The sequence below is a fragment of the Palaemon carinicauda genome, chromosome 24, assembly GCF_036898095.1.
Source record: "Palaemon carinicauda isolate YSFRI2023 chromosome 24, ASM3689809v2, whole genome shotgun sequence".
NCBI classification, from domain to species: Eukaryota; Metazoa; Arthropoda; class Malacostraca; order Decapoda; family Palaemonidae; genus Palaemon; species Palaemon carinicauda.
Window position 1 is genome coordinate 80,568,968 of NC_090748.1, and position 22,263 is coordinate 80,591,230.

Below are 22,263 nucleotides of genomic sequence, written 5' to 3' on the forward strand. Positions count from 1 at the left end.
ACCGTAGTGAGAAGTTTCGCCGATGACACAAGAATAAGTAGAGAAATTACTTGTGATGAAGATAGGAACTCACTACAAAGAGATCTAAACAAAATATATGAATGGGCGGAGATAAATAGGATGGTATTTAACTCCGATAAATTCGAATCAATAAATTATGGAAACAGAGAAGGAATGGTGTATGCATACAAGGGACCTAATAATGAGACAATCACAAACAAGGAAGCAATTAAAGACCTTGGTGTAATTTTAAATAGGAATATGTTATGCAACGACCAAATAGCAACACTGTTGGCTAAATGTAAAGCAAAAATGGGAATGTTATTCAGACACTTTAAAACAAGAAAAGCTGAACACATGATTATGCTTTACAAAACTTATGTGCGTAGTACACTCGAGTACTGCAATGTGATATGGTACCCACACTACCAAAAGGATATTGCGCAAATAGAGAGTGTACAAAGGTCCTATACTGCTAGAATAGAAGAAGTTAAGGACCTTGATTACTGGGAAAGACTGCAATTTTTAAAACTATACAGTCTAGAAAGGAGAAGAGAACGCTACATGATAATACAAGCATGGAAGCAAATAGAAGGAATTGCTGAAAACATCATGGAGCTTAAAGTATCAGAAAGAGCAAGCCGAGGTAGATTAATAGTGCCAAAAAGCATTCCAGGTAAACTGAGAAAGGCGCACAGGACATTAATCCACTACGCACCAGCATCGATAATGCAGCGACTATTTAATGTGCTGCCAGCTCATCTAAGAAACATATCAGGAGTGAGCGTAGATGCGTTTAAAAATCAGCTCGATAAATACCTAAGATGCATCCCAGACCATCCAAGACTGGAAGATGCAAAATACACCGGAAGATGTATTAGCAACTCTCTGGTGGATATACGAGGTGCCTCACACTGAGGGACCTGGGGGAACCCAAACAAAAAATAAGGCAATAAGTCTCTCTCTCTCTCTCTCTCTCTCTCTCTCTCTCTCTCTCTCTCTCTCTCTCTCTCTCTCTCTCTCTCTTATAAACAAAAATAAATCCTCCACACTACTATCCTTTTGTAGCTTGCTATCCTAAGCTCTTCTGTTAAGATACGACTTTTGATATATTGGTTATCAGTGAGATAATCAATCGTATACTCATTCTGTTTTCCTTTCTTTACAGGAGGAACACCAGATGTCATGTGTTGCAGTCTTCTGCAAAACTAAGAGTAAGTGTTTTTAAGGACAATGCATGCAGGTTTCATGCCCCCTGCTATATTATTTCCGAACCCCTGCATTATTGGAACCCGCAGGCTTGCAAAGTATGTCGGACCTTATTGTTCGAGGGTTTCAAGAATCCCTAGTCGGTAGAGACTAGGGATGCAGCTCGTTTCAAGCTACGCAACTAGATGAGAGGCTTTCAGAAAATCTCTCCGGGACCCTACTTGCCTAATGACAAGATGTGTAGGCTACTATTTCCAACAGCAAGTATGGAAATAGAGGTACCAAAGACACGATGTACATCTCCCGACGGCCAGATAACCTTCGGGAAGGAGGGCAGAAAGCGCCCACGGGAAGAAGGGGAGAATGTCAGTTTGGAAGTGTCTCCGTCCATACCGGCTCTAGAGCCAGCGACATCGATATCTCCGCCTTCTATCCCTCTATTAGATGGAATGGACTACTTATGGCCCCAAGTGAGGAATCTAATAGAAAACTTCTGCAAACAGAGCAAAAAGCAGGAAGCGAAATGCAATGTAGAGCCTTGTAAAGCTCCACTTGTTGCTCCTCAGGGGTCATACAAATGACCTATAGATCAAGACCTTCCGACATGCTCCAAATCCAATCCCTGGAAGTTTGCAGAGCTGATGCCGATTTTAAACGGCAAACTCTACATCTCGGAGAAGATGGGTGCTGTTCCTTTGGACAAAATCCAGTTTTGGCCAAGCTTTGACGCTTTCCCTAACTGTTTCGTTAGACTGAAGGATGAACCAAGGTCAAGAAAAGGAACGGAATCAAAGGAGGTTATGATTCTTGACCATGATAAAGCACAGGCTATCCTATCAAGTAGCATAGAAAAGGCGGGTTACTCGGTGTCGAAGGTATCCACACCAGGTAACAGGCACTCTTCCCTTCTTACTCCTGCTTAAATTTCATTCCCCTTTACGGAGAAGGAATTTAAATATGTCACCGAGGCAGTGGAGGCAGGTAAACCGTGTCCTACACTTAAGGAGTGCGAGCCTCTGTCACTGGCCTTTCCCAGACAGTTGAAGAACTAGAAGGAAGCCCATCCAACCATTTCAGTAGGAAGACTTGAGGCGGATGTCGCCAGCCAACAATTTAAGGAAAATCTCCCTAAATTATCTGAGTTTCTCTTACATGATGAACAAGAGACAAAGAAGAGACTTGCAGCCTCCCTATCTCTACAAACCTACATAGAGTTCTGTTCAGCTCATCAAGATACCCCAGACATGCTCAAGGTCTTAGCTAAAATACATTTGGTTACCTTGGTAAAAGACCCTTATGCCTTTATAAAGGCTAGAAGAACATGTAGGGAGTTTGTGTTCGCTAACGCGACAGCAAAACACGAAACAAGGAAGCTAATATCTTCCAACATCTGGGGTAAAAGACCTCTTTCCAGACGAGGTAGTCAGGAAAGTGATTAAGAACGCCACCACACAGAAAGTAGGACTTCTCCAAAAGTGGGGCATCCTTTCAAAAAGAGTGTCTTCCACAGTTGTGGGTCCCCAACCTAAGAGGAAGACGGAAAGATCTGGAAATTCATTTCGAGCAGTTCAACAACATCCCACAGTTGTAGTGATCGCGCTGCCACAGGCAGGTGGTCGAAAACATAATCCTACTAATCAGTCGAAGCATAGAAATGCTTCTGGTAGGAGAGAGGTTCCTTTAGGATCGCTGGACCTTCAATCCTTGGGTCTATGGTCTAATCAAGATGGGAGGTGGAGATGTCTCTACCACCATTTCCTCAACTCCTCCTATAATCCAAAACCCTCCTGGCGGAGTTTACCTGAGAGCTCTAGAGCATACAAGTGGTAAGGAAACTATAGTCCACCGAATTCCAGGGAAGGCCGCTGTGTGTCTACGAGAAGGACTCAAGAAAATTCAGTGTCATTCTAGACTTTTCGCCACTCAAGTCCAAATAAAACAAAGAGTTCAGAACGTTTATCCTTCTGAACATAAGGACCCTGTTGCAAAAAAGCATGCCCGTAATCTTACCAGACCTGAAAGTCGTCTATTGACAACTTCCAGTCAATCACCCTCTCCCCTCCTATCTAGGATTCAAGTTACACAAAGTAACGTATTTCCTAGGAAAGATACTTGTCGGACTAAACACAGTCCTAGATATCTTCATAAAATTGGCAGACACAGTCACGCAATAATTAAGCCTAGGAAAGGTTCAGGCAACAATGTTCCTGGACGGGAGGCTGGGGTGGGCAGCACCCAAGGTGGCTGGTCTATGAACATCCAAGGAAATGATCCGGTCCCCGGAACATCGTGGATGCAAGATAAGCTTCAAGAAGTCTCGATTCTCTCCAGCTCAAGGGTTTCAATGGCGAAAAAGCCATTAAAGCCTGTGGTCACACCAACTCTCCTTTCCTTTGGGAATGTAAAAGGAGATGGCAAGGTCGGTCAAGAGACTCTGGTAATCAGTCAGATTCCCAAAATGCAAACAGGGAGGAGCTCTGATCTCTCTCCAGTTCCCAATAGAGACAGACCCAGTGCTAAGAGCACTGCTGCAAGATGCGTTGAGAGTCTGGAGAAAACAAGCATCAAACGCTCGAAGAGATCTAAAAAGACCAATATCGGTCCTTCCTTAATCGCTTCCTTAACAAAAGTCAAAGCCCGAATTTCCCAAGACCATGTTGGTCCTGTCCTGAGTGGGGAAACTCTCTCCACGCAGATCAGATTGTCTACGGCTGATCTGGGACTCCGAAGCGATAATGAGACGCAGCAATCGACGATGCTAGAGAACGTCTCATACAGTCTAGGTGTAGTTAACCATCCCTTACCTAAAGGGGTGGCACCTGTCAGCAGTTCATATACATCCAATCCGCAATGTGACAGTAGATGCTCTACTCGGGCTCAAGCCGATAGAGTAAGAATGGTCCACGGACGCAGACCTATTATCTCACAGATGGGAACAAGTCCCCAAACTGCAGTCCGACCTCTTCATTACGAGCGTCGCCAAGGAACTACCTCGATATGTAGCCGCTTACGAGGATCCTCTAATAAAAATGACAGACATCATGTCTCTGCAATGGAAGGGATAGACTTAGGATTTCCAGTTCATCCCATCCAATCACCTGCTGAGAGTCCTCAACATGCTGAGATCCTTCCAGAGAGGAGTAGCTCTGTTGGCTCCCAGGTAGCCCAAGAGCAATCTGTCCTCTTTGAGGAAGGAACGGAGGCTGAGGCTGTCCCTAGTTCTGAACCCAGGACTACTTCAGAAGGTTCAGAGATTAATTGCCTTCAATTTATCACAGAAAACCCGAACCCTTCATTGCATGATTTTCTTGCCCTAGCGGTTAGGAAAAGGTTTGGGATCTCAAAAGGCAATGTAAAATTCTAAGAAGAATACAAGTCTAAGTCAACTAGAAGACAATATGAGTCATCATGGAAAAAGCAAAAGGACCAAAAGAGATTTCAATGAACTTCTGTATGTCCTCCTTTATCCATCTTCATAACCAAGGTTTGGCGGCCAACACGATAACTTCGTGTAAGTCAGCCTTGACTAGACCCCTTCTATATGCTTTTCAAGTGGACTTGGCGAATGAGATCTTTAATAAGATCCCGAAGGCATGTGCAAGGCTTAGGCCTGCAGCACCACCAAAGCCAATCTCTTGGTCTTTGGACAAGGTCCTACATTATGCCTCATCCATGAACAATGAAGATTGTTCGCTTAAGGATCTAACCCAAGAGGTGATTTTTCTGTTCGCTATAGCCTCAGGGGCTAGAGTTAGTGAAATAGTGGCTCTATCTAGAGATGAGAGCCACATTCAGTTCGCAGAAACAGGAGAACTGAATCTCTTCCCTGATCAGACCTTTCTCACTAAGAATGAGTTACCCACTAAAAGGTGGGGTCCCTGGAGAATCTGCCCTCTAAAGGAAGATGTCTATTTATGTCCGGTAGAGTGTCTTAAGGTCTATCTTTGTAGAACTTCAGACTTCAGGGGAGGACAGCTCTTTAAAGGAGAAACCTCTGGATCAAACTTATCCCTAAAACAACTGAGGGCGAAGCTCACCTACTTTATTCGTAGAGCGGATCCTGACAGTACTCCCGCAGGTCATGATCTGAGAAAGATTGCTTCATCACTGAACTTCTTTCAGTATATGGACTTTGAGCGTCTTTATTTATACACCGGATGGAAATCATCCAGAGTGTTTTACAAACTAAGGAGAAAAGTTGCTCTTGCATAACCGTCATAAACAATTTAGCGACCGCTGCTGGATCCTGCGGTTCCGAAGGAGACGGCTGTCGAGTAGCGCTGGTAGAAGAAGGATAAGGATCTTTCGCTGATCTTTCTTGACTTTCGTACCTTGGTTTCGTCCTCTTCACAGGAACGGTATCCAAATCATCCTCCGAAGGACAAGGTTCGTGGCTGCTAGATCTGGGAGAATGAGAACGAGACTGTTCATTTCGGTTCCACCTCCTCTTAGTCGGTCTCGAAGCCTCATAGTGCCATTTGCGTCTGAGAGAGGGGTTCGGGGAAGACACCATCACATCCGACGCACCTTTTCCGTGGCGGTCAAGAGCAGCCTGGGAAAAAGCAACAGGACAGTCTGAGGAGACGGCTGACCGAGGATACGTACCTCTCACCCCCTTTCGGTCGTCGACGTACCTCCTCCCTTGGTCCTGGGAGCTTGGTAGAGGTCTAGACCTAGGGTAATGACAGGTTCGATCAGTCGCCACCTCCACTGCACTTTCACAAGCACTATTTTCACTCTCACTCTTACCTTTTAAGGCCGCAAGTTGATCTTTAATAGCCTTCAACTCGGCCGCCATCCTGGCGTACCGAGGGTCATCCGCAGATACAGATCCTGTAGAGGGGGCAGGAGTTACTACCTCAGGGGAAGGATCAACTTCCAAAGAGGAATTAATTAAAGGTTCAATGGAAATATCTAAACTAGGCTCACTAGTAGACTTAGATTTAGATCTAGAAGCTCTCCTTACTCTATCTAGAACTAATTTGTGCACATAGCGCTTCATAGCTAACCAATCTTTCTCATTCAAAATCTCACATTCTTTGCACCTATTATCCAGTGCACAATCAAAACCCCTGCAACCCAAACAAACTGTGTGAGGGTCTAACAAAACTTTCGGTAACCTCACCTTGCATTCCTCATTCGCACACTCACGAAAATGAAGTTTCTCACTCATATTAAACAAAACCAAAAAGTATCAAAATAAACAGAAACACGATTGCCAAATCCCCAAATCAATGTACTTCACCAAAATGAGTCCGGTACAGCGACACAGGGAAAGCGACACAAAAAACTCTAATGGAAGACCAACGATGTTGTCGATCCGGCTGGCAGAGATGATCTGAGGAACAGAAAACGGGAATGATTCCAAGTACCACCTTGTAAGGGTTGTTAACCACCTAACCGCACAACCACCACACGGCGGTTGCCGCGATTTTTGAAAAATTCTGCCGAATGTCAGAGACTAAGCTATACAGTATATATATAACTGCCAGGTAAGTTCTATTCATAAAAACCCCTTTATTATTCTTTTTTAAATATTTCTGTGTTATGCAATTGTATTAATGTTATTTGTAATTATGAGTAGCAATTTATTAAGGAGTTATCATGGGTTTTTGGGCTGAGGAAAGAATTAAACAAATTACATTGTATTCTTATGGGAATGTTTGTTCCAATATACGATCGTTTTTACATACGAAGCAGTTCCTGGAACGAATTAAGATCGTATATAGAGGTACTACTGTATATAATGGTTTTAAAAAATTCCTACAATATAAAAATATCTTATCAATAGACATTTAAACATCCAAAACTGATTGAATACCTTTAGTTTTTGCAGAACGCTGAAGAATCAATTCTCCACAATTGGATATGACAGCTGGCTGAAGCGGGCGACTACGGTTGTCAACGGGAAGGTCCTCTATGGCTGCAACTACCTCCTTTCCATTCACAACTCGGCCAAACACCACGTGCTTCCTATGTTAGAAAAAGTTACTTATTATAAACTGATTTCTTTTCTAGATGAGAACTAAATTAAATTATGTAATTTAAATTTTGCATATAAAAACATCTGCAGGTACTGTATCTAGAAATTCCAGAGAGCAGTTGTGGGTACAAAATATCTGTAATTTTCACATGACAATAGAAAGAAAAATGAATGGGTCTGATATACTTACCCATCTAGATGCGGAGAGGGCTGGGTCGTTCTACAGGAAGGACAAAACGATCATTACGGTAGAATAACGAAGAATGAATGTCAGACACAGTGACAAGGCAAGGGGGCAGAAGTCAAAACCCACAACCACCTGCCTCTGCCTGGCTAGCGGACTGTAGGGAAGAGCATAATGTTATCCACTAAGCCAGACACCAATGTGCTAATACACCCCAATTCTAAAGAAATCCTTAAACGCAGAACTTTTAAGGGGTCCCACATCCGAAAGAAAATAAAACCTAGCAGCTTGAATCCTTCCCTTACAGACAAAAATTTCTTTCACTACTATAAAACTCATTAATTATAAAGGGCATGACAATTTCTATTAGATCAGGTTTTCATACATCCAAGGACTCCAGATATCACACCCTGTAAAAAACTACAGTACTGTATCACTACTCAATGATGTCTATATAATAAAATGACTGGTCATACATCCTGATAATAAATTTTGAAAACAAGATCAAAGCCCCATTTACACTCTCATAGGGCCCATCTAAAGGATTTGCTTTTAAAAAAAATGGAGCAAGGTAGGTATGGAGGTTTAATTGGTAAAGAGCTCGGAACCAAAGAAAAGGACAGAAAAGTATAAAACAGAATACAATACAGCTGGGCCACCAAAGCCATTTGAAAAGAAAATTTGGTGCAGCCCTCCACATAGGCACAATTCAAGTGGTACTCCCCAAGAGATGTCATTAATTAAATTATTACTTACCATTAATCAAAGATATTCCTTCAAAATGTACAAAAGCTCATAAGCCGCTGTTATCTGCAATTGACTACTAATTATCTTCCTCAATTTTTAATAGTAAAACAGATACAGTTAAAGTGTATCTCAGTCTTGAAACTGTGGATTATTTGCGCTGTAAACTTTGCTAAATCAAGATTTTCTTTTATTTTAGTATGAAATTCTCCCATTTCATAAAGTAGAAATGCAGCTTTTACTTTGGAGTTCTACAGGAATCACAAGCTCCTCCTACTCGGTCTATATATATCCAAAGTCAGAATCTTATAATAAAAATCCTTTATTTCCAACTTATCGTTGAATCATAAGCTATTAATTCAAAAGTATGAGCTTCATGACCTTAGAATACATATAAATAAAAAATAAATTGATTACTCTTCACAATATCCTCTCACTTTTGGCCCAGCCTAGCCCAATACCTAGCTAATACTAGTGGCAGATGGACCGATTACCAAACAAAATTGCAGCAGTTTTATTCAAGTTGTGACCAACTTATACTAAAAATAACACTAGCATTTATTGGGAAGGAAGGGGAATATCAATTATGATTTGATAAGAAGATTGGTAACAAGGAAGCAGTACTTCCTATGCCCATCAAAAGAGATACAAAAAGTAAAACTGTGTCAACTGTATGTAAACTACATGGTTACTATTCAAGTAAGTTATTTGTTGACTTTGTATATAATTAAGTTATCTAACTATCACACAATTACTTCAGAACTTATATCAAATATATTCCAAGTATTCAGTTCCTCAATGTATCTTTTTTCTAGTTCAATGGGGTATATTTTGATCAGTATATTTTTTTTAGCTGAAATAATTAACCAGAAGAACTAATGATTTATAAAAACTAGTGGATTGCAACTATTTAAAATATATAAGACGATAAGTCTGTCTTTCTCTTTATGAAACAATGTTACTTGCTTTTTTATTCATATATATTTATAGATTAAAGTAATATCTTTTCCCAAGCAGACAATGCCTCACTAACTAGAATTTCCCTTTTTACATTGTCACCCTGATTTTGCCATTTTACATCCATTTTGAAATAAAGAGCTATTAAAAATAAGATTGTTTTCACTGAATCACAATTCCTTAATTATATATCCCTATAGTCTTTAATTTCCATCTCTATAGAATACATAAAATCAACATTACCATACCATCAGTTTAGCTAGTGAACATTCATTCAAAATTTCAGTGGATATCAGTACTTTATCTAATAATCTAATTAATGATTGTAAACCACTGAATATTCCAAAATTAGCAATTTGAAGGAGCTAATAGCTCTACAACTATGTAACCAAAAGTCATCTACTGTACAGGTATACTACTACAAATTTTAAAAACAATTTATATTTTTCCTAGCTATACAAACCCCGAGTCATTTACTGTATATGGGTTACTCCTAGTCTCATTTTCTCTACGACCAGATATTTGGCTTGTTAGCCATAATGCACTCACTCGTAACTTAGAAATAATGATAGAAACACAAGTGAAAGTGAATAATAAGGACACACAGGCAAAACCATAAACAATATGAGGGTATGCGAGGGCGAAAGCAGATATCTTAATCATAGAGAGGAAGTGAGGATACATCCTCAACCAGGAGTGCAGTGAAGAACATCTCTAGTTGCTTAGTCACTAGAGAATGACAATCAAACCATTTTTCTTTGATTATCAGGTCGTAGAGAAAATGAGACTAGGAATAACCCAAATAAATGACTCAGAAATCTTCATCTGCATAGGAATAAATTGTATCTTTAAACTCTTGTAATATTGCTGTAACAAAATGTGTTACCCTTTAATCAATAATTCATAATTCAAGAATTCTTGCACTCTAAATTGCTATTTTGTTTAATTCTTCATTATGAGAATTTTCTGGTATTTTTAGGATGTACTTAACGACACCACCATGAAATTTTTGGCATTTTCAAGAAGTACACTTCAAAGAATTTCTCCTTAATAAGGTCAAACAATTCAGCTGTAGTAACTGAAAAAAAATCAGTTAGAAACATAACAAAGGAAGAATATTTAGGATATATGGGATAAATCCTTGCTGTGAAGAACCAAAGGCAATAACAAAATTCTGTAGTTATACAATTAGTTACTAATAACTCGGTAAAATTCTGTGGAAATTTAATTGTGAAATAAAATTTCCAAGCTAAACATGAAACATTATGACTATTTTAAAACCAAATTAAAAGAAATAATCCAGTCTTACCTTTAGTGTGTCAAGCTGAAATCCACTTCCCCCTTTTCGACAATACATTGACTAACTATCTACTATTAATTAATGATACAGTAATTTATCAATCAATGCTAGAGATCTTCGGCTGATGCTTCTTTTTCTAATACCTGCCATCTGGAGTCGTTTTTAACAATTTCCTTTAAACTGTTCTACATGTATTAAAAATTCTAATCAACTTGGGAAGTTAAGAGTGGTGTAGATCGACGTGATGTTTCTCAATTTTCCAATACTGAATCTTTCACTCTAAGAAAGTTTTTCCAAAATCAGCAGAAATTAAGCAATAAAAAGTTATGTATGCTCTAAAATTATTTCAAAACACTACTCAGTGTTTCCACCTGACTAAAATGGAGAGGGGTGCTACATCAATAAAAGCTTAAATCTACACATCCTAACTTATCCAAACTTGCTTGTATGTTAAAAACATTGCTTTCATAAACACCAAATATCCACAAAAATATCTGGTAAGGAAGCATAATTAAACTGGCCATATTGAAGGTTATGTCCAGCTACCTTGGCATGGTCTGACGCAGAGAATGGGGGGCAAAAAAAAAATAACTAGAGCTTTTATAAAAATAATCATTTCAATACTTACCAAGAATTCTAGGACAATAACCCCTTGAAATGAAAGCTTTTTAACAAGAAATTCAAGAAACGATAACATGACAAATTTGGAATAATTTCTATTTTTCCTAACTATACAAACCTGGGGCTCTTTATGCAGGAATATTATTTTAGCGATAGCTAAAACTAGCTGTTAAAGCTTCTGTGAGGTGTAACTACCCCCTGCTAGTCAACGGAGGGGAGTAGCCAGGGCAGACCAAGCACCACTCTCACACCAGCATTAATAAACAACCGTCACTTTGCATTTACGGGAGGACTTCTGGGGGAAGGTGATAGCAGGACCAGTATTTGTGAAGAGCTTCAGGTTTGTATAATGTAGTTAGGAAAAATACAAATTATTCCAAATTCGTCATTTGATCCAGAACTATATACAAATTTTACGTTCTTTACAAAGGAGAGACACCCCATGGTAGGTGGACGTCCTAAAACCCAACTGGCTAGAGACTGTCACGGGATGACATTCTGTGCTATATACAAGCTGCTTGGAGGGACATCATGAGCACAGGGACAACGACTGGAAGGTGAAGAGCCTGGTTGAATGGCTCTCTAGATTACCTGTCTGATCCAGGAAGATACAGTTATTAGTAATCTTTCTCTTGGCAATCCTGTCCTCACAAAGAGCCTGCTGATCTGGGGGTGGGCTCTAGAGGTTCTTTTCAAGTATTTCCTCAGTGGCCTTACAGGGCAGAGTAACAGCTGATCTGCGACATCTGTTATGGAACTGAGACTCTCAATCTTGAACAGCCCGAATCTAGGATCCTCTACCGCCGAATTTTGAGTCTTGGCTACAAACTCTAGGACGAAACTGAGTGTCACTTGCCCACATCCCCTTGAATGTGCGATATCATAGGACAGACCATAAAGTTCACCGACTCTTTTGGCAAAGGCCAGAGATAGAAGAAATACTGATGCTTGACGAAGAGGTTTGTATGGAGCTCCTTTCAGTGAGCGTAGAACTTTCACTATGTTCCAAGGAAGTGGTCTGACTTCCGACTGAGGGCATAAGCGCTCAAAATTTCATATGAGGACAGAAAATTCCTTTGACGAGGAAATGTTTAATCTGTTCAGCTTGAATTGCTTGATGGAAGATCTCTGTGGTTGTCTGAGTAGATGGGGAAGTAGGGGGAGCTCTCTTGGTGCCACTGTGAACAGATGCAGAGGGTCCGAAGTGTCACTCATCAGCAGTAAAGAATGTCCTGAAAGGAACCAATGGAAGTACTTGAGGGCGAGGAAGGCTGCCCTCTTTTCCAGGAGGTTTATGTGGCACTGTTGCTCGGATTTGGAACAAAACCCGGATACCATGGGGAGCAACTGGTGAGGTCCCCAACCTTCTTTTGACCCATCTGTAATTGATTGATTATGAGTTATCCGGCATTCTGACAGATGAAGCATCTGTGAAGAGCAACAAATCTGGGGGAGGAGAGAGGTCTACTCTCCTGAGCAGGTTGGTGCCCGACAACCATCAACTCAGGTCACTCTTCTGCTCCTGACCTACCGGAACAAAGATGTTCGGTGGGTCTAGATGCTGAGACCAAAAGGTCCTCAGCTGCCACTGCAGTGACTAAATGTGTAGATGGTTGTTGGGAACCCACTTCTCTAGAAAAGTTGTGTCCAAGCAGCCTTTACCAGCTCTTTCTGTCTCTTTACTTGTTCCTTAGATGGGAAAAACTTTGCCTAGTCTGGTAATGATTTTCATCCCTAATTATGCCATATCTTGTGAAGAGGGATATTGAGGGAATAAAATATGCAGTTTCCTCAACATCCGGATCTCAGTATTGAGCAGCTGCATCTTCCTGCTCTAAGAAAGAAATCTTGGGCTGGTGGACACTGACAGCGCCCCATCAGATTGTAAGCTATCATCAAAAGGTTCTATCTCCTCCCAGCTAGCACCCATAGCAGCCCAGGAAGGGTCGAGGTTGTCATCAGAGTTCCTTCTCGCTAAGAATGAGCTCTCGGAGGTAGACCGCTGTGATCTGGTCTTACGGAGACAGATGTTGAAACCAAACGACGTTCGCCCTAGAAGTTGACACTCACCCATAGTGTGCCAATTCTTTGGGATGGTCTCAGTATCTTTCCTTTCTCTTGGACGAATGTTAAAATATAAAAAAAAAAAAAAAAACTCCCTTCCTTTCCGCCTCCTTAGACGCGGGGTCTAAGGAGGAAGTGGGAGGAGGAACCTCTACCACTGTAGCAGGAGGTTCAGGCTGGTCCAACTCTATAGGCAAGAGGCTATAACTGTCTGTGAATGCTCTCAATCCTCTGCTCATTCGTGGATGAACGGTATTCCTCGCCGGAGGAGTGTTTGCCTTGATTCATTTTCCTCCTCCTGTGGCACGATGGGAATCAAACCCAGCCTCTCCCAGACAGGGTCCTAGCTGATGGGCACCTTGGTATTCAGATATTTCTGATACCTTGCAGGGACCTGAGGAGCAAGAGGCTTGGAGGCATCACAAGGAAGAAGCTGCCTAGCAGAGCTACTGTGTCTAGGATCAGAGGGGCCTTCACTCCCCTTAAAGAAGAAACCTCTAAACAAATAGTAGGAACGTCCATGGATGGAACTGCCAGAGGATGATCGGTCAATCCAGAGACTGTCCAGGAACCAGGGAGCATCTTTCGAGAACGGAACTGTATCCGATTGAGCCCTACAAGCCTGTTTCCTTGGCACGAGAGGATGCCAACTTGTCCCCTTCCTTGTGATCAACTTCCCTATATAAGTGGGCACCAACCACATGTCTGACCGAGCAATCAGTCTGTGAAGGTAATGTTACCATACCTTGTAAAGGAACCTGCTGTTTTTCTCGCAAGGTAGACCGAATGTGAGGCAAGAGTTGATAAGGGGTGCTTGTGCGCGCACTCTTCTCAGCTTGCACAGATAAGATGTAATCTACCTGTGCTCGTCTGTCTACCTATGAGTAGTGTGCAAAACATGCTAGCAAGGTAGAGTTTGCCTATCTAAATGTTTCCAGCACATGCAAGTCTTGATGAGAAGAACTGCCAAAGAGCACACTACGCGTAGCAGAGGTTAAGTGCAAACCTTCGTCAAGCAGACAAGCTAGCCCGCCCACCTTACTAGGTGGTAGGGTGAGCAAAGCTGCGCAAGATTAGTTTGCTAGATTGCGGTTAGCTCAATCCCTCGCTAACACATTATGAAGAGAAACTCTCCTGCCCACCTTATCCTACGATGGGGAAAGATGAGCTGTCTTCCTTTCCTGTAAAGGCAAAAAAGGCCAGGCAGCTGAAGAACACTTGTGCGCAGGCAGCAAAGCAGGTTCTACCTCGCAAGAAGTAGAAACCAGAAGCATAAGTTCCTGAGAGTTTGACCTTGCATAGCCAAGAATGCTATGTTGTGAGCTACAGACACTACAGCGATGGGGAGGAATTGCAAGCAATTCTCTTCTACCATTGTCATCAAGCTCCGAAAAGCTGTGCTCCGATGAACTCAAGCGGGGCCTAGACTCATCCAATGCCCTTCAATGGAATCCCAGGGGGTAGACCCATCATGAAGAAGGCCATCTCTGCCTTGGGCAGAAAGGACGATCGACCCCTTATGTCCATCAGCAAATCTCCTCATGGACAAGAAGACTGCTGAACCGAGGCGACCGAAGGGAATCTCTCCCTCGGAAGGGAAAGGTTGCCCAACACCTGGTGGTGGATGACTTTCCATCAGAAGGGAAGGTTGTCCAACACCAAGAGGCGGACCTCCAGGCAGCTCACTCCATTTCCCTTCTGTTTGAGCGAAGCTAGCTAAAAGATTAACATCATGAACTGCTTTTGGGACACAGCCAAATCTAGTTCAAGGATTCACCTCGGAGGGAACCCCCCCCCACCAGTCACTCCGAGGAGTACTTGTCAGCAACTGCTCACGCCCGCCCGCCGAAGCAGAACGAATGTTGGGGCGAGCAGTGCTGAGGTCAAGACAGTCAAGTGTGTGCGAGACTCTTTTGGTCCTTGACCTACGAAGTCTCAAGGGGAAAGATAGGAATTAACCCCTAAGAAGGATGTCTGTTCCTGTTCCATATGCAACTACAAAACCTTCTGTATCCTTTCCTTACAATGGGAACCGATGAGCCCCAAAGGAAGGTCACAGCAAACAAACAGCGTCACCAGAAAGTGACTACCCTATGGCGGGGACCGACGCTACTTCGCTAGGGGGGGAAGCAACGGAGGACCCCAGCACATAGGTTTGTCCCAAAGTCACATGGGCGCCACTTGTGCTCGACTGATCCCCAGGGGAAACCACTCTAGCAGATTCAACATGGCAAGGCCGAGCCATCAAGAGTTCAATGACAAGGTTTCTTCCCTTATGAGGATGACCCCAAAAGGAAAGAATCCCTGTGAGCCCTCTTTTTCCATTTCCTGTTAAACCTCGTCCACTGGGAGGGCGACTTCTCCCAATGCACCTGGCATGTAGATTCCTGAGTGCAGAAGTGATCCCCCACACACAGGCAAGAGATCATGAGGAGCTGTTTCCTCTGCCAACATGAAAGTGCCGCAACAGTGCCCCAAGGAAATTTCTAGCTTTGTAGGCCAGTTACATTAGGGAATTTTTTTATTTTTACATGGGAGTAAGACAAAGTCTGTAGTCCCCCAAGCAAAAATAAAAAGGGAATGTTGTTTATTAGTGCTGGTGTGAGCGAGGTGGCTGGTCTACCACCACTAACTAGCAGAGGATAGTTACATCTCACAAAAGCTTCAACAGCTGGTTTCAGCTATCGCCCAAATAATACTTCTACGTAAAGAGCACAAAGTTTGTATATAGTGCTGGAACGATAACCCCTTTAGGTGAGAACCTAACCAAGGTGACGTTACCCGGAGGTGCCACTATCTTACTCCACATAACTTTCACTAGCTGCCAAGCAGAATGCATTCAGAAAACCAAAGAACCAGTATCCGTGGGGAGAAGGGCAGGAAATAAATTTACTCTGAGTTAGTCCCGAAATAATTTTATGAAATTTCTAATGGTGAAGAAATGAAAAATCATTAAACATTTTTTTCTGATAATAAAACTAACAAATAGAGACATACCCTAACATGATTATAAATACATGTACCCCAGAATTCAGGTAGAGAATACCACATTAAAAAGGATGGAGGGCTATTAGTAATAATAATCAAATATCAAAGATTTTCACCTAACCTAAAGTAAGTTTTCAAACAAAGAGATACTGTACCAAAATCTAGCCTGAAATTGGAATTTTACTAACAAAACTTGTAATTGTTGGGACATTAGGCGGACTCATATCTTCTGTACCACTTCCCCCAAAAAAATTCAATCTCAAAGATTATAAGTACCATCTCATTAGGGAGTTGACACCTACGAACAAAATGTCACTGAAAAATAATTCAAGCTTACTAAAATATACAACATGACATTCAGGGAGATATACTTATGCAGTTCTAAAACTATGGTAATACTGTATAACACCTGCCATTACAAAGGGACCCAAAGAGCAATAGGATTCATAAACTATTTAGGTATCCTTAAACTATATTACACCACAAGTTGTATCAAATACTGTCTAACATGCAAATTCTTATGAATTCTTATGAAAATTATATTACAGAAAATGATTCTGCCAACATCTCTATCATAAATCCCCTGGTAAGGTATTCATGCACTTCTGCATTTACTTTGTCTTCTTTCTTTAAGCTTCCAGTTCCATAAACCCTTGTTAAGTTCTTCCTGATGGACTTTAAGTAGTTCAACTAAGTCATTTTCTTCTATTTCTAATTCCAGAATATTTTTCTCTCTTTTTAATCCCATAAAAATCCTGGACAAACTCCAGCCACACTTTTTTCCACCCTTCATTCATGTTTGCTGTCATAACTTAGCGCCATGCAAAGGCGATCTTTATGATAACCCTGTATATATTATAGATTTTCCAAAACTCCCTGATCCAAAGGCTGGATAAGTGACGCATTGTTTGGGGGGCGGGAAAAATTTGTTGAGAAGAAAGTCATCCATGAACGGAGGGCGGAAGATGCAAAACATTGTCCAGCAGCAAAGGAATATTAAATGGGATGTCCTTCTCCAAGCAATACTCGTGTAACTCCAAGATGAAATGATGGAAAAACCAGTCTTGTAAAACTAAAAACTTTGAAGAATTGTACAATTGAACAGTTTTGCAGAACGCTAAGGTTGAGGCAAGAACACCCGTATTATGCGCTCGAGGGGGGGCCCTAGAGATCTTCTCTTCGAGGATGTATAGGCTCTCAAGATAGTTTTTTTAACCAGAAGGAGAAAGTTTCTGAATACTTTTGGAGTAGCTTGAGCTCGCGAACAAATTGGAGATATCAGGTTCCAAGATATTTCGTTTTTATCATAAATCTCGCACTGATCTTATGGTACAGAGTACCTTGTTATCTGGGTCATTAGAAACCTCGTTGAGTGACAAAACTGTGAGTCAAATCTGGGATAATTTCCAACCGGATTCTGGGTTTTGTTCAATAAACCCGAAAAGGGTAAGTGTAGCAGGTCCACAGATGACATGTGATCAAGAAAGGGGGCTCCCTGGTGACACTTCCCCTCAGGGTAGTGAGTTTTCATATTAGGTCTTGACCAATAGGGTGATCATGTTCAGGACGAAGAACTTCACTTTTGATCTGTGGACAAAATATTGAGATGGATACATAGTATCCTTGGGCAGAGGGGTCGAAACACACTCTTCAAAATGGCCTTCTTGAGAGACAAGATCGTGAAAAAGTACTAATGAAATTCACTGGAATCTGGTTTCTCATTATCAAATTGAGAATAAGTATCCCCAGAAAATACAGTATTTTCTGAATTGAGTTTCTGGGAATAAGACCCTGGTAGTTAACTCATTTTCCTTGGCTGGCACTAAAGTGAAGACGAAGAGTCAGATCTCTGACTTGAACCTTCCTGCCTAGGATCATCATCTTAGGATATTATAAATCCCTCAATCTCATACCTCAATAGGAGGAAGAGGGGAGGGGTTCTCCTTGGAGACAGGTCTGCCTTCTATAAACCTGGGTAACTACGATGCCGAGAGTTCTAGCTATCTCAAACGAGGACCTGCTTCAAGATCCAGAATTAAATCCAAACTTCCAAGACTGAAATAAGTTGTTTCTCAAAATTGTCAAACAATCCACATTCAGGGAAAAGCAGTCTCGAAAAAGCTCAAAACTATTGAATAACCCTGTGTATCAAGGATTCTATTGACCTGAATAGTCCTTCTGTGATTAAATTCTTTCCAGGGAAGATGTCAGTTAGACTCCTATTGTGACATGTAAAGCAAAATTACAACAAATTAGTCAGAGGATTGCTTACAATACTCTTTGTTTGTTTTGGAGGTCTTCTCAGGGGTACCATAAGAAGTTCCCGTACCGAGGACTGTTCCCTTATACATTTGAATTTGTGGTGTCCTTCTGACTTCCTTGGATTTCCTGGTCTCAGACTCCAGAGTCAAGGGAGGTCACGGGAGTCTAGACTTCTTCCTGGATCCTGAAGGGTATCAACCATTACTGTAATATTAGTGAAAAAAAGTGGCTAATAAAATATCTGGCAAAATTAAATAATTTGTGAGGGGAAATCATTTAAGCCCCAAATTTTCTTGTTAAGAGGTATATTGGACATTACTTTCATGGGCGTATTTGATTCCTACACATAGATAGTGATGATTGCTCTACTTCGGTGATGACTTAATCCACGAGGGAGGACATCTGGTCTAGGCCTACTCCTAAATCTCCATTGCCAGGTAGCATGACGAGTAAAAGTGTATCTTTTTGCTCTAAATGTCCATTGTCAAGGAGTGACTTCTCTTTTATCTTTCCCAGAGAGACTTTCTAAACTCTCTAGACTAGGAGAGAACTATGGAAGTCCTGTTTAACTGATGGACGGGAAAGACAGGAGGTCAAACTTTTGACTTGAATATTGAGCCTTATTCTTAATTAGTCATGTCCTCCTAGGAATTTATGGGAAGCAAAAGGTTCTTCTGATAGGGGAGGAGTTCTGTATATTCACAGTACTTTGACGCTTAACATCACTCGTACTGAGGTGTGACAAAAAGCCACGAATGAGCAGGTCAACTACTTCTCCGAGAGGCGTTCTATACCCAAAATATCTGGTTTTGAGGAAGATCAGTCCTTCTGAAAAAAGTGGTCTGGAAATTTATTTACGGTCAGTCTTCTAACAGTCCCCGGGTGGGGCTGACTCCGTTCCAGATTCTTGGGAATAAAAGACCCCTTAATTTAAAAGCCCTATGTTTTAGTCATGATCTTGTGTCTGGACAGGAGTATAGGTTTGAAATAGTAATTTTCTTCTCAAAAGTTAGTATCTTGGATAGCTTCCTTGAAGTAGACCTGGCATGGGCTCAAGATTTGATACCTTACTAAAAGCTTTGGGGTAACAAAGAGCCAGAATACCTATTCAACATTTATCATGCCCACTAAAAAGGAAAGAGAGGGGAGGATTCCAAAAGAATTCTCACCTCCCACAGGTTTATCCACCAGGACTACAATGCTGAGGGAACTGGAGTCTCGAACCAGATTCCTTTGCTGCCCCAGCCGGTACTAGGAAGCTCCTGAAAAGGAGGTATAAAACTGGGAATATAGCATTAGATTGTCAACTTGAACAAACCGGTTACTGGAAATGTATTCTAGGCTAACAATGGTAGGAAAAGAGGTAAAAAGAACCCCTATACCCTGAACAAGCTACTTCTATTGTTAGAAGATTGGTCCTCGGCAAAATTACTACCTCGCCCTGCACTTTATCGGCCACTCCTTACCTGTGGTAAGTCTTGGTATGCACCCTTTGTTAGCAGGGGCCATTGACCCTATGGCTTTCACCTTCAGAGGGGGTGCTTTCTCCCTTGGTCTAATGTCTTGTTAATTTGCTCTACATTGTCTATGAACTGCTAGAGGCTGACTTCGCCTCTTCTGGGGAGTCCATTCTTCGTGTTGATGCTGAGGTAGGCATTTCAGTTGCTGTCTCTCCCCTCCCTGGGGGAGTTTGTTTCAGCCTTACGATATTTTCTATCACCGTCTCTATTTCTGTCTTAGAGAACAAATAGGGGGAATTCACCAAATCAGAGTTACTCAGACACAACGCATCTCTAGGGGGCAGCTGTTCTCAGCATCTGGCTAAGAATGCGTCATGTCTTTTCAAGACAGTTCCTCCATACAAGAATGGTTTGATCCAATAAAAATTCTAGTGCTTTTGACCTTGCTTATGATAATTCCTCAAATAAAAAGTAGGGCATTATATTCATTAAGATCGTCCATAGTTGCATAGCGGGATATTGCTCTAGACCAATGGTCATGCCATGAGCAGGTTTTGATCACAGACATAGTTGCTACATTCTTATTTATCATTTCTGAGTCCAAAAAACGGAGGGGCGTGCAAATACGTCCTCCGTCTGGGCAGACAGAACTAGGCTAGCCAAGTTTTATGGGACAGGTAGTGGACTCTGAAAAGCCCCAGAAGGCACAAATAAATTTCTCTGTCACAACAGGGTCAGAGGTGGTAACTCTAGGGACCTGTCGGCTTTAAGGCTGATACCTGCATGTTAAATAAGTTTAGTCTCTTTAGTTTGGTTTTGAAAGTTGTAGCCCGTACTTGAGCTCAGAATTCCGCGCTTGCATCTGAAACCTGCTTACCGGTTTTCTCTCAGTGACAGGTCTCTCTCTCTCTCTCTCTCTAGGGGAGATACTGTCATATCCTCTAGGTGATGGATAAGACTCCTAATCCTCATAAATTGAGATGAGATGTCTCGGTAACTGACAAAGGGGATTCATAGGGCTTACTTCTGTTGGGCTGGCACCAGTGTACACAGGGGGGCCTCCATAGGGTTAACGTCCTTCCTTTCTTTAGCCATATACTCATTGAGGCAGGATAATGAGGCGGAGGAAGGCCTGGGAAAACTTCTAGGCTCAACATGTAGGGCAGAAGTATAGACTTCCTTTCCCTGATTCGGCCAACTAAGTGAGATAGATTTCCTTATCAGGAGGTCTCTGTATCTTTTTCCACGAGGACCTCGTCTACATTTCTTAGTAAAGCTGACTCCTAAGTCGGACTGGGGTTCTGTTATTGAAGTGGGGTGGAAGGTTTCTTGCCCTTCTTTACCTTCCAAGATTTGTGTAGGGATGTCCCGAGTAGAAGATCATTCTATGCTCTAACGAGTGCACTTCACCCGAGATATCAGGTATCTCATGCTTATTATTCATGCCCATAGGGCCCCTGTTTGGGCCACCTTTGGAACTTTTTAGGGAGGATGTCTCAACCTGGCTGGATTGCAGAGAAAAGTTCTCACACATTAAACAATTAGCATATGATCTGTTATCATTGCGGAGGGGCATGATAACCTGGGATGAGTTGTAAACTTGTCCTGAAGAATAATCAATTAAGAGCAGAAATGGTGGCGTGTGTGGTGACGACATCATGCTCAGTAATGGCAGCATGTGCAGCTTTGTCTGGCAGAACGATAGGTCTGTCTGCTTTGGTAAGGTTTGGGATGTGAACACAGCTGACGGTCCAATACCCTTATCAGAAGCTCCAGATGTTCTTAAGACTCTGTATAGGAGATCTAAGTCTCATCAGTAACTTTCACGCTGTGGAGGTTGACTTGACCCTTGAAGCTAAGACAACCAAAATTGATAAGTAATTCCTAAAAAAAAAAAAAAAGGTGTCTGCAAGCTAGAAGACCTCCAAAAGTCTCCCTAAGCTACATTACTAAGGCAAAAATATTCCTTAGGATTAAGACATTTTGCCTAACAATTCCATTTCTTGTTATGATCCACCAAAGGGGTTAAAAAATATTGACTAGAGGGAATGGTCAAAGATACAACTTTACCTTTGTGATAAAGAAGAATTCCTTTAAAGGTTCACAGGTTGTGTACAAAAATAGACGCCTGATTTATTCTGTGCAAATATATAAGGTGGTGAGGGATATTATCCGCCATAGAAGCCATGGGGGAATGAAACTTCCATGGTTGGTGGGATCTATGTTGTCATGGTACCTTTCTAAAATTTTGTTTAATAAGAAGACAAAAGGAGAATCAGGATCTACATTCAAATCTAGACCTATAAGTGTAGACACCTTGAGCGTAGCTCAAACTGCATTTTAAACAATGTCCTAAAGCACTGTTACGATAGAGGTAGAACCTTCAGGAGCAGAGGTATGTCATAGGTCATGGGAAACAAAATCTAGAATTTGAACCACCTCATGAGAAGCATGAGCCACATATAAGGATTCAATCATTGGAATTGCAGCT

At 41.7% G+C, this 22,263-nt stretch overlaps 1 protein-coding gene across 1 annotated transcript in view; it reads right to left on the reverse strand.

Annotated features, from left to right (window-relative positions):
• Moca-cyp (nuclear cyclophilin protein Moca-cyp) overlaps nucleotides 1-22,263 on the reverse strand; it is a 321,526-nt gene that overhangs the window by 242,109 nt on the left and 57,154 nt on the right. Inside the window, exons 5-6 of the mRNA XM_068348233.1 lie at nucleotides 7,383-7,412; nucleotides 7,031-7,182 (exon numbers count right to left, since the gene is read on the reverse strand). Coding sequence (XP_068204334.1) covers nucleotides 7,031-7,182; nucleotides 7,383-7,412 — 182 coding nt within the window. The remainder of the gene's footprint in view (nucleotides 1-7,030; nucleotides 7,183-7,382; nucleotides 7,413-22,263) is intronic.